Source organism: Lepisma saccharinum, chromosome 10 (assembly GCF_977018435.1).
Source record: "Lepisma saccharinum chromosome 10, izLepSacc3.1, whole genome shotgun sequence".
NCBI classification, from domain to species: Eukaryota; Metazoa; Arthropoda; class Insecta; order Zygentoma; family Lepismatidae; genus Lepisma; species Lepisma saccharinum.
This window is the reverse complement of record NC_139238.1, coordinates 12,875,070-12,887,603: the sequence shown is the minus strand read 5'-3', so window position 1 is coordinate 12,887,603 and position 12,534 is coordinate 12,875,070. Positions and strand designations below refer to the sequence as shown.

General features: G+C 37.0%; 1 protein-coding gene across 2 annotated transcripts in view; it reads left to right on the top strand.

The window, feature by feature from the left end:
* The window catches only part of LOC145994218 (uncharacterized), a 103,996-nt gene that overhangs the window by 57,689 nt on the left and 33,773 nt on the right, over positions 1-12,534 (top strand). Inside the window, exon 1 of one of the 2 annotated variants that reach the window (XM_083130312.1) lies at positions 6,601-6,726. The exons of the other annotated variant lie outside the window; for it this stretch is intronic. Coding sequence (XP_082986438.1) covers positions 6,628-6,726 — 99 coding nt within the window. The 5' untranslated portion in view covers positions 6,601-6,627. Of the gene's footprint in view, positions 1-6,600; positions 6,727-12,534 lie in introns of those variants that run through there. 2 annotated transcript variants of the gene reach the window in all.

The following is a 12,534-nucleotide window of genomic DNA, read 5'->3' as shown; positions in this document are numbered from 1 at the left end:
ATTTTTAATGGAAAGCTCTAGTAGACTGATAGGGTACAGTCAAGTTTGGCAAGGTAATTTACTCGTTACGTATTCTACGTTAACTACGCGTAGAAAACCTGTTTTTTTACGCAGATGTAAAAAACTAATTTTCTTTCTTAAATTAGTAATATAAAAACTACTTTAATTACATTACATTATAAACATTAATATTCTTGCATATTTCTTCACAGAATCATTATTTTCTGAAGATTGTGACGTTCCTTTCTGGTGTTCGCCACTGGATCACAGATCACTACGTCACGGTAACTACCCAATCTCCCTGTGCGGCGGAGTTATGAGACTCTCCTTAACGTTATGCTACACTGAGCATTCTCAGGACGTAACGATTTGAAAAATGAAATAGCTTCTTGCTATTTTACAAATTTAATAACCCATTTTACCTTTAAACAATCAGTGCAAAATAACAACAATATTCACAAACGCAATCACATTTCAATTAAGTTGCGGCTTTTCCTTTAAAACAGTGTTTTTCACCAAATAAACATCATCTCACGCAACTCAAGTTACTTTTTCCTTTTCACGCACTGTTGTCCTGGCAACGGAATCAATAAAAGATTGGACAGTTCTACAAATGTTTATAAACAGGAAATGACTTCCGCTTCCGATATTGCGTGTAACAAATATACAGCAAAAATTACAAATTTAAATCAACAGAAACAACAGTATTGAAACTAACAAATAAATCAAACAGATTTCTGTGAAATTAACAGAAAACAAATAAAATATTACATATGGCCCAAATAAACAAGGCGTATCAAGATTGTTTATACAGCCACCTCAAGCCCTCACCCTCACTAACAGATTTTAAAAATAGAACTGTTGTTTCACACATTTCTAAAAATTGAGAAACCTGTTGATATTGTACGTCTTGCACTATCACATACTTGTATTTACAACATAACATAACGATTAATGACAATTTATTTGGATTGGATTTCAAAGCTTTAGTAAGAGCTTCAAATTCCTCTTTCATGTGCATTATACACTTGCATAGGCTAGTTATGATGTGAATGTGAATATGGCAGTTTTTACAATTCCAATATAACAGCTCATACAAATTCGAAAGGAAAGTGTTTTAAAGCGTTTTTTTAATTTTCTACCACTACAAACTGCCATACATAACAATTCATCGCAATGTTTTATTTTAATTTTTATGTTTGATACGTTTTTCACGTATTTCATGCGTAATTTACGTGTCATGTAGAAAACCTTCTGTGACGCGTAATTGCACAACCCTGGGTAAAGTGGGAACTACAAGTATTTTTACAAGTTTAAAATATTTTGAACTGCTTTGATTGGTTTCAAATTCCAAGTATCGATAGGAATCGGTGTAGGATCAAAGCGGTATCGTCTCACCCCTTATTGGCTGAAAGTGTCAAAAAAGCGAAGCAAAATCAGAAAAATACGAATCCCACACAAATCTTTTGTGGAACATATTTTGCACGTTGTATGTGTTGCTTATACCACACATTCCAAGCCTTGGCGATGGCGTAGTGGTAACGTCGCCGCCTTGTAATCAAACGGTCCAGGGTTCGATACCTGGTGACAATGGCGATGCAAGAGGTGGGCAAAGTGGGCAACCGCCCGGGGCCTCGCGATTCATGGGGCTGATACAAAAAAATGTATTAAATAGAAGTGAGGGGAAAATAGATGGAAAAGGCTAATTTTTGTTGGCAATAAAATTAACACATTCTGTTTTTATCTGGCTTTAAATTCTAGTTAAACGTTATGATACGTCAAATCAGGGGCGTAACATGCAGGCTCTAAGCCTAAGGGGATCCGGAAAAAGTAAAAATTATTGTCATATTTCTCATATGAAACACACACGCAAAAATTCACGATAATTTGCGTGGACATTTTTACCCATTTATCTTTTCTCGAATAAAAAACAATTTGTCTTGTCCTTTCTTCTTTCTCTCGACCTTGCACTCCCACTTTTAATATGTTAACAGTAAAGCACCTCCATCTGCCACGAAACAAGTGTGAGGCATTTTAATGCTTGGATTGTTTGCAACTCAAGAAGGCAATGGATAATATAAGCAGTTCTTACTTCCTTCCTACAGCTTCACATTTCAGCTCCCGGAAAACAAAGAAAAACATTTTTAGGGTGAGCAAAATTATTAAAACATAACATCATTAAGCCTTGTTTCCATGATAAACATGCTGACCAAGGCAGTGATTTATTTGATTAAAAACATAAACTAAACGTAACGTTTCAACCTTCTAGCAAGGTCTTCTTCAGACCCTGTATCAAGTACAAATGTAACAAGATAAAAAGTCCAACCACATTCTATATGGAAGTAATTATGTTTAGCCTTTTAGGTGAATGTACAGTTGACAAGGGAAAGCCACCTGTAAGAAAGTTGCAGAACAACTTTCTAATAGTCTGGAGGGAGTAGTGTCTGTGTATATATAATGCCCTGTTTTTGTATCGTGTTACATTTGTACTTGATACAGAGTCTGAAGAAGACCTTGCTAGAAGGTTGAAACGTTACGTTTAGTTTATGTTTTTAATAAAATAAATCACTGCCTTGGTCAGCATATTTAGTTTTTGAAATTTTTAAATATAATTTTCTTCAGTAATTTGTTATTGTTTAAATATAATAATTTGCTGACGTATCCCTTAAGATTTTCTATCAATTCCAGTGGCGACTCGTGGCTTTTTCGGAGTGTAGGAAGAAGTTATGGTAAACCGTGAAGGTTTGAAACATGGGTTCAATTGCATTCATACGTCTTGCTTGTACATACCACCCATTGTATTTAGAATGTTAGCTGAAGGCCCATGCTCAAGGTGTGGCAAGGGACCCTTGCTCCTCATTTTGAACTACGAATTATTTAAATCGACGAAAATAACATTCACGATATTTCAGATTTTGCAAGAATTCATATTTTCTTCCCCCTACCTGTCGTGTGGATTGACGATAATAAAAAGTGTTGCTTAAACTTCGAAATTATGCTAAATGCTTCTAAATTGTGGTAGGATTTAATATTATTATTTTTTCTTCGGATAATTGTAAGTCTGCATCTGCTTTTCTAGAGCTTTGAACTTGCGTTTCTTATTTTTAACAGTTATGTAATAGTGCAAATTTCCCCCCCAAATTGTTTAAAATGGTGCAACAAGCAACATGTGTTCAACATCGAACTTAAAAAGATTTGAGAAAATTGTTTACCCCCAACTTTCTACCGATTTCCTACCATAAAATCTCCTGACGAACGAAATCGGGCAGGATGAAGAAGAGGCAGAGGATCGTGGCATGGTTGTAAAAAAGCTCTCCGCTGGATCGACATACTCCCTTTCGTTTGAAACATGTCCGCTGGTGAAGTAGAAATAAGATTTGGACATAATTTTATTTTTATTTCCTGAAAACATATTCCTTTGAATTCGATTTTCCTCTCCCAAGGATTGGTGTTTGCAGATTATGCAAGAAACGGTGCTAAGTGCCAACAAAGATCAAATTGTGCTTGGTTTAGTAACATTTTGTTGGGGTTAGCATCGCTGATTGAGGAACGTCTTGCTGGTTCCTCGATCTTCGCCTATCTTGGTAACATTTCTCCACTCCCTTGCACTGCCCCTTCCACCACCACCCATCTGTCTGTAGGATGACCGCCGATGTTCTTCAGCGAGCGGCAGAAAAGCTCGTGTCCATCGTCTTTGGACTGCTTTTGGAGCGAGCAAGAGCAGTCAACCCTTGACAGTAGCTAACCTAGGCAATTATTCATACATTGCGCTCATAATTTTATATCACGCATTAAACTCGTAAAAAGTAGAGAACTGGAAATAATTAAAAATGACTGTAGGAAGTTCCTTACTTCCTACATGGAGGAATCGCCCCTGATCGATTCACATTGAGATTTCAAATTTGAAAACGGATGGGGCCTCGCCTTCTAATCTCGCCCAGGGACTCACGATATGTTGCTACGCCATTGCCTGGTGGAAGCTCATAGTTGTTCCAATCACACTTTAAACTGGTAGGCACAGTCCAGATTACCCTATCTCTTTTTTTTTTAAAGTGGAAAGTGGACTCAAAACATAAACTGAAAACTCATATTTCGAAATTGGAGATAAGACGTTGTTCTTGGAGACACACTTGTATTTGTAAATCGAGGCAAGTCTCGTTTCGCCTTGTCATCACAATATTTGAGTTTTATGAACAGTTTTTGTTCAACATACTGTATATGCCACATACATGTATGGATGTATTTCGTGATGAGATGGACATTTGAATGAATGTTTCCCAAGGCCAATAAAATAATCAACATCTGTTATGCTCTGGCGTTCCTGATCATATCAGATGTAGCAATTGTAACGTTTCCTTTGGGCAAGAGATAGCGGATAGCCTTGAATCTACTGCCCGAACAAAGCACTGTTGATCTCCTGTGCATTGTCTTTTAGTGCAGATGTTATATCTGTGACAGCAAAAAGGAAGTGCTTTTGACATTCAATCCGGACAAATGTATGCTGTTGCAATTCCATTATCGGTAGCCTGTTACTGTCCGAGTACCAATATCATGAGTCTGGTATTTGTATTTATTTTTCTTTTCAGGGTGTCTACTGAAATAAATCCAAAATTCTTGACTTTTTAATTAATATTTCACTTTTTTCTTAACCATTATTTATTCGACCCTACTTAGGTAAAGTTAAGATGAAAACGTAAGCTGTATTCAACAAGAGAATTAGACTGGTTTTATCTATGAATGCATCCTCGGCTGCATTTGACAGACTAGTCAGGCTCTGGTGTCTGGACTCACAGCCAGTATAATCTTATGTGAGGCTTGTGTTGTTTGTTGTCCCTATATATTTGTGACTGTCCCTTCGTCCATCTTTTTTCCTCACTAGGGCTAAGATTTTCATGACCTAAAAATCACCAAAATATGCAAAATAAAATATGCTCTTATGACCTAAAATTTTACAAAATATGCACTATAATTTGAAAAATATGCCCTTATAACTGGACTGTTTCAAACATCTATATCTAAATGCTGAGATATTTTCACATACGTACTATTTTTAGTTCACTTTAAGGGGCCTGAGTTGCAATGCACAATGAATACTTCATCTAAATTTTCAAATAAAAATGAAAAAGATTTTGCTGCAGTAAATAAAAACATGGAGTAAGAACGAATTGCAAAAATATGCTGAATATGACCGAAAATCCATCACAATATGCTCTATCACGCAGAAATGGCCAAATATGCGAAAATATGCCCTTAAAAAGCACCTTAATTTAATTGGTTTCTTCATAATATGAATTTCTCTATGTTTAGGGAATACCACTCTTACCCCAAAAAATATTCTGTCATAAAAATCCTAGCCCTAGTCATCATCATTTATCCTCATCTTCGCGATTAGCGACAGGGGGCGAAAAAGTGAAGTAACGTTGAGTTGAGTTGAATTGGTATTTTTTCAAGTCCACTTTATGCACAGTAAGGCTAATCGGGACTGGGCCTACAGTTTAAAGTGTGATCCTGAACTGCATACAGCGATGTCCGTTGAACCGTGGAAACTACGCTGGCGCTGCGAGTCAATACTAGAGTCGTTTTCACGTTCAGAAGACACAATGGGCTCTTATGGGCAATGCTTTTCTTATGGGAAATACGAGCGCGGTGTTGTCAAATTTCTGTTTATGGATGTTCTGTTTCTGTATACAATATAAATATATACACACTATTTTCAATAAGGAGATTGAGTTTTGTACGAATTTTTGGGTCATTTTTCAAAGATTTTAGGTGATTTTACAGAATTTTTGTTGTCATTTTAAAGGTCATTTTTGAAAGATTTTAGGTGATTTTACAGGATTTTTGTTGTCATTTTAAAGGTCATTTTTGAAAGATTTTAGGTCATTTTACAGAATTTTTGTTGTCATTTTAAAGGTCATTTTTGAAAGATTTTAGGTGATTTTACAGGATTTTTGTTGTCATTTTAAAGGTCATTTTTGAAAGATTTTAGGTGATTTTACAGGATTTTTGTTGTCATTTTAAAGGTCATTTTTCAAAGATTTTAGGTGATTTTACAGGATTTTTGTTGTCATTTTAAAGGTCATTTTTCAAAGATTTTTAGGTCATCAAAATCCGGCCCCTGCTCATCACCAATTTCATCCTTGTCGGGATGAGCCAAATGTGGCAGAAAACAGATACACAGAAGCTCTCAACATAATAGGGAACGAAACAAGTTTCACTCCCGTTTGCACCAACCGAGTTGGTTAGGAACCTACAGAGTAATCAGATCGCCTGTTGTAATGAACATGAGTAATGAGCTTATATCAGCATATTTTATTTCCTTTTTCATTGGACTTCGCGTTTTTGACCATTGTCTCTTATCTAATAAAGGTCTTCCATCAATTTGTTTCTGGAAAGCTTTGTAGTTTACCTGACCTTCCTGTCATGGTTTCAAAAGAGAACAAGGGTAAGGAAGTCAAAATTTCTAAACAGTTTCGGAAAGTGGGTACAATCTTTCATTGTTTTGTAACTTTATTGTGCACTTCATTCTGCGGAATGTCGTTCTAATGCAGCCTGAGTATATAAATAAGCGCATCGAGCACCAAGAGTGTTTACGTTTCTGTCAAAAGTGAAACATTACGAAGCGTCATGGGTAAATTCGCATTGTCCACTTTCTTCCTCTTGGCCACCATCCTTGGAAGGGTTTTCAATATAATGGATCCTGAATACTACCAATGCAAGTCGACGGTGAGTGGAAAATTTCTTCCAGTTTGTTATTTTCTCACGAAATGGTGCTCTGAACTTCATTTCATCGACGTTATCCCTTAAACGCCCAGCTGATACAAATGTGTGCCAAACAGAGACTTCATGTTGTATGGTACTTCTGAAACATACTGTGTCTGAGGTAATGTTCTCAGACAGGCCCGTACCCAGGGGAAGGTCCATGGGGCCATGCCCCCCCCCCCCCCATCGAACCATGAATATCTGAATATGAACCTATAAAAGCTACGAAAATAACAATTTTGCAAATTTCTAAAAGTTTCATTTTTTTTTTATTTGCATAAATAAATGTGTTTGTTGTGTAGAAGTGTGTAGTCTGCAATATTGAGTAGTTTTAGTTTTATAATCAGTGGAGCAAGGCTGCCACCGTGGCGGAGTGGTTAGCGCTCTAGGACGCAGGGAGCTTCTGGTTCGAATCTCAGCGTAGACATAGGTGTTCTTTGTGAGTGTGTTCCTTCATCAATTTCATCATATCATCGCTCATCCTTATTGTCGCGATTAAATAAACTTGGTAGAAAAGCAACCTAAAATAACATTTCTCACAGCATTTCTGATCCTCTTTGTTCCACATATTCGGGTCTATCTCCTACCCTTAAAGAAATTCTGGGTATGGGTCTTAGCAACATATACAAAAAAAAAACAATATAACACGAACGCAAGACTAATATAAGTATGAAATTTTATTGATAATCATTAGCACAAAACAAGAATTAAATAAAATCTAATACTTAAAAAACGAATACGCGACCGAACGTACCACCGACAAAACGCACCTAACACCTGACTGGCTACCTGCGAAGGTTCTTCTAATGAGTCTTAAAATATTTGCGATGCGACAAAACGTACCACTTGATGGGACGGCAACAAAATATCATTTACCGAAATTACGATTTTCTCTAGTGTTGCTGATTTCCATCACACTTTATCCAGGCTTTGGACTGGCAAAATTACTATATAATGCATATATAGCTATTTTGGCGTGTTTGAAATCAGCTGAGGTTAAGCTGTCGTCCACATTTTTTTCTCTTCTTTTATCTTTTCATCTTTTTTCGATCTTTATTTTAGTTATGTCAGTTCTAACCTAACCTAACCTAGCCTAACCTAACCTCACCTTTGTCGTGTAGCTTGCCTAGAGTATCGTTGTAAATCTTGGTAATTGGCGTGTCTTCCTCTCGAACCCTTTTCTTGCATACGCTTCTTCACATCTAACTGAGCATCATTCGGGACTCCACAAACGGGTGGCAGATAGCGCACCGTATTGGAATGTCTGACATGTTCAAGCGTTTTCCTTGAAGTGGTACGTTTTGTCGCGGAGTAAATATTTTGAAGGTAGGTGGTTATCTGAGTGGTACGTTTTGTCGCTGGTACGTTCTGTCGGGACACCTTAAAAACAATTAAACATTTCAACTATTTTGTAATCTCTCTCTCTCTCTCTCGCTTTATATACCGGTAATTATATATGAATGTACGCACGCGCGTGTATGTATATATAAATATATATAAACACTTTTGCGAATGGCCCCTCCCTAAAAAAACATGGGGGTACGAGCCTGTTCTCAGGTACAAGTGTGGATTGTTAAGCTGGTTTTAGACGAAAGCATTTCCTTTAGAATTTTTGCTAGCAGAAATGCTATGTAAATACTTCCAAAAATCTTATAGCATATAGTACTTGCAAGCAAGCATTTCATGTAACTCTCGGCTAGCTTTTGCGATTACAATGTATAACATATACAGCATGAAAGGCATGTCGAGTTACACCTACTATGATGAGTGCACGGTGTTTACACTTGAAGCAACTAAAATATTCTTCCATACGTGTACAGTAAACGTTGTAAAGTATGTTTTTAAGCAGCGCCATTGTTTTATACCTAATAACGATTTTTACGAAACGTTATTCCTGTCGGTTCAATAGTTATCGGCTTTTAAAAATGTGAAGTGATACATTGTTTACATCTCACGCGGCCGCCATTACATCTGCACCCGTGATCTAGAGGTCGCTTCCAGTGGCGTAAATAGCAACCCCGCATCCCCCGAGGTGCGGGGGGATGCGCACGGGCTTCCGGGGCGCATTAAGAATGATAAATTAAGAAAGACCGATAGTGGACAAAAGTTTTCCTTTCGGAGTTAAATTATATTTTCAATCAAACATATTTTATTTCTATGTCTTTACAACAGCAAACAGAAAATGTTAATCACTATAAAAGTAGAAAGTGAAATACCAGATTAGAAGAAAACCTTAATTAGCTGAATAGTTCTTCATTGATTGCGTTGCCGAAGGGTAGACGACAGGCAAGAAAATACGTTTTTCAACTGCGTTTAGAAATTGTAGTAAATCAAGTAAACAATAGATTTCAGAGTATGAAACAATTCAAAGAAAGCTTCACCTTTTTAAGCCCCACCACCCTAACGGAATACAAAGACAGACAGTTAGTGGAATCTGCTATTTTCTGGGAGAAATATGAAGACAATGTATTTTTCACTGTAGCTACAGACATTGTTTGTTTTCGTAATGTAGTGTCAAAACTGAAATAATAATAATACGAGAAATATTTTTTAAAAAATCGAACATCAGCGAAGTCTTAGAATTCCTCTTGACAGAAAACAAAATTCTGGCTAGTAGCATTCCTGACGTATTTCACTGCTTATACTAATATAGCCTATCATATGCTGTCTTTGACCATACCTGTGACTGTGACGTCTTCATCAACTGAGACACTGGCGTGTGCAGGATTTTATTTCGAGAGGGGCTGAAATTGCAAAGGCGGATAGTGCATAGCTGCTTTCTATGGGGGTGGTAGTGGTATACACAATAAGATATTTCGTAAATGTATTACTTTCCACTTTCATGAATGGCAATCAGTGGTCATTTCAAGATCAGGGGTTACATTTACCACTGTCTTTTTCCTGAGTTCTTCACTACTTTTATTTGTAATTGTCGATTTTCTCAAAATTTCGGAGGGGGCTGTAGCCCCTTCAGTCCCCCTCTACGTACGCCGGTGAACTGAGAGGTCGTTTTCGAAGCTAAAATTGATCAAAACTAACTTACTTGAAGAGCACAATGACAAGAGTGAGATTGAGTCGACTGGCGCTGTTTAGCATCGACTTGAAAAATGGACTTGAGCAAATTAGCAAAATAATTTGCTTCCATCAAAAAACGCAGAGGACTGGTAATGGACATTTAACAATATCGTAATTTTTGTAGTAACAGTGCATTGTCATATCTAATTATAAAAAAAATGTTTACAGTTTGTCTCGTCTTAACCTTTCGTACCAGTTTTTATATTGATTCAAATTTACATGCATGCATTTTCATATTTGTATATGTATAATATAAATTTAAGCGTAAATTAATATTTTAGAAAGGAAAGATAAAAAAAAGAGTAGGGGTGCATAACTGAAAGTTGCGGGGGGGGGGCTTCTGATTGGTTATGCTACGAATAATGCTACGGAAATAGGACGGGTTATATCCTTGAGAAATGCCATAAAATATGCCATGCATCTGAAATGCCATAAAATTTCTCACTTTACACGGTAGCATTTTGGTTATGCCATAAATGTTAAGAAAAATGCTAAAGAAAATGTTTTCGTCTAAAGCGGTCCTTATACGAGCCTTGAGGCATGTCGTTAGTAATTAGTGAAGTGCAATTTTGCCGAATTTAGTTTCATATATATATATATATATTAAATACTACTTTTTTGTTATATACCGGGCGTGTTGTATTACTTTTAAAAATATGTTTTCTTTCCTCTGAAAGTATCAACAACAATTGCTTAATTTTTGCATTCTGAGTGGAACAAGTGGCGTAGCAACATGTTAGTACCATTTTCAACTATCACGTTGGGGAGATGCCTCTGTGGGGGCGAGCGGCGGCGCCAAGATTAAACTTCTAGGACTGAGGAAGGGGTGCGGAATGAAATTTAGGGGGTGCGACGTTGAAAATGAAGAAAAACTGAAATATGCATGCATGTTTTAGTCCCTAAATTAAATATCAATCAACTTTTAGTAGGCATGTATGATAATATGCTAATGGGACTGAAGAATAGCGACTTGCTTTATTTTTGCCTGATTTTTAGCTCAACAATAACGTTTGGAAATCTGAAAAGAACAGCTTCTTCAAGGAAAGCCAATGACAAATACGGACGACTGGAGGATGTTTTCCATGGAGAGGCAAGCAAGGTATTTTTCCACGGAGAGAGGTCGAAGTATATCCCCCCTCCCTCCTAATAATGTTCCTCCTTCTCTAAAAAAAATCCTTCAGTTTGAAGTTACCATGTTCCTGCAACGCTTTCATAATAATTCACATAAATGACCGTGACTGAAATGTACACTTTTAGATTGAGATCCATTGTTTTAAGTCCACTTTATGCACATAGGCTAATCGGGACTGGACCCTTAGTTTAAAGAGGGATCTCAACCACTATGTGCCTCCCCCGGTTATGGAACCCGGGATCCCTTGATTTCTATGCACAACCAATTTAGGTAGAGTCACTCGGAGGAATACGCCCTACATTTTTTTGGCGGTTTATAACTTCGCGAAATGAAGGAGTGTCGCAATGAGAAGGATGTCAAATGAAAGCTACATGTTTTGTTATTGTTACCTGTAAGTTTTATTACTGTAAGTTTTATAGCAAAAGAACCATAGAAAAATAAACAGATGAACGTCAATTTGGGCAAATCACCCCGTGTTCAGGGTGCTATGCAACCTAAAGTTCTGCAATTTGAAAACGAAAATAACACAATAAATACGAAATTATGTAGTCACTTTCATGTAATTGTCAATTCCCTTTTTTGGACTGCTTTTCTGAAAATGTTTCGTTGCATTGTTACCCTTCATTTCATTTGCGTTCGTTTTACATAATACATAGGTACAGATATTTATATCACACGAGAAAAATGCACAATATTCAATCATAGTGTCCAGCTTACATTCCACCCCTGAGCGAAGGTCAATAAAGAAGCTCGTCCTAAACGTTCTAAATTCTAGAGAATCTTCTAAATACTTGCCGCTACATACACTTTTGCTCATAAACAAGATGAACGAATGTAATAGTTGCTGTTTATGTTATGTGAATTTATCAATCAACAAGTTGTGAGAAAAATAATATCTGCTGTCACTCTTCACTGCATGCAAATTATACAAAATAGTTTTACGTAATGTCAATGGGGCTGATGGCAGTGCCAGGGTGGCTGAACTCCCCCTGGCCCCTGCCTGGTTACGGGCCTGCTCTTTGGTCAAACCCTTTGAAGAACTGCAGTGTATTTATGGTTAGGGAACTAAATCTAATGGCAGTCTCACGCGGCAGTTAGGACCCTCTTCACTACGCCATGGACTTCTAGCTTCCTTACTTAACGATCGTGTGAGAGCTTTTTCTTCTTCAGTTCCCGACGGAATTAGAAACCATCTTTAAATCTATCGTTATAATAATACCATAGAACTACCAATCAGAATTGAGGAACACACTGGCCAGCTGAAGTAGAAAGAAGAAGAAGGACAATAGAAGTTCGACTGTTCATTCAAGGCAGCTTGAAGAAGAAAAACATTCAACCAATACAACTAAATAAATAATTGAGACCAATGAAATACAACTACATAAATGCATGGGCGTAACTTGGCGGGAGCAAAGGGGGAACTTGCCCCTCAAAATTTTCAGGTTTTATTAAAATTTACAAATTAGGGGACCTGAGGAGCAAAGGAATAAAGAGTAATATTTGTGATTTCGGAAACGTCACTCTTATTTAGCAAATAATTCTGGACGCTAGTTTTAGGAGATGGA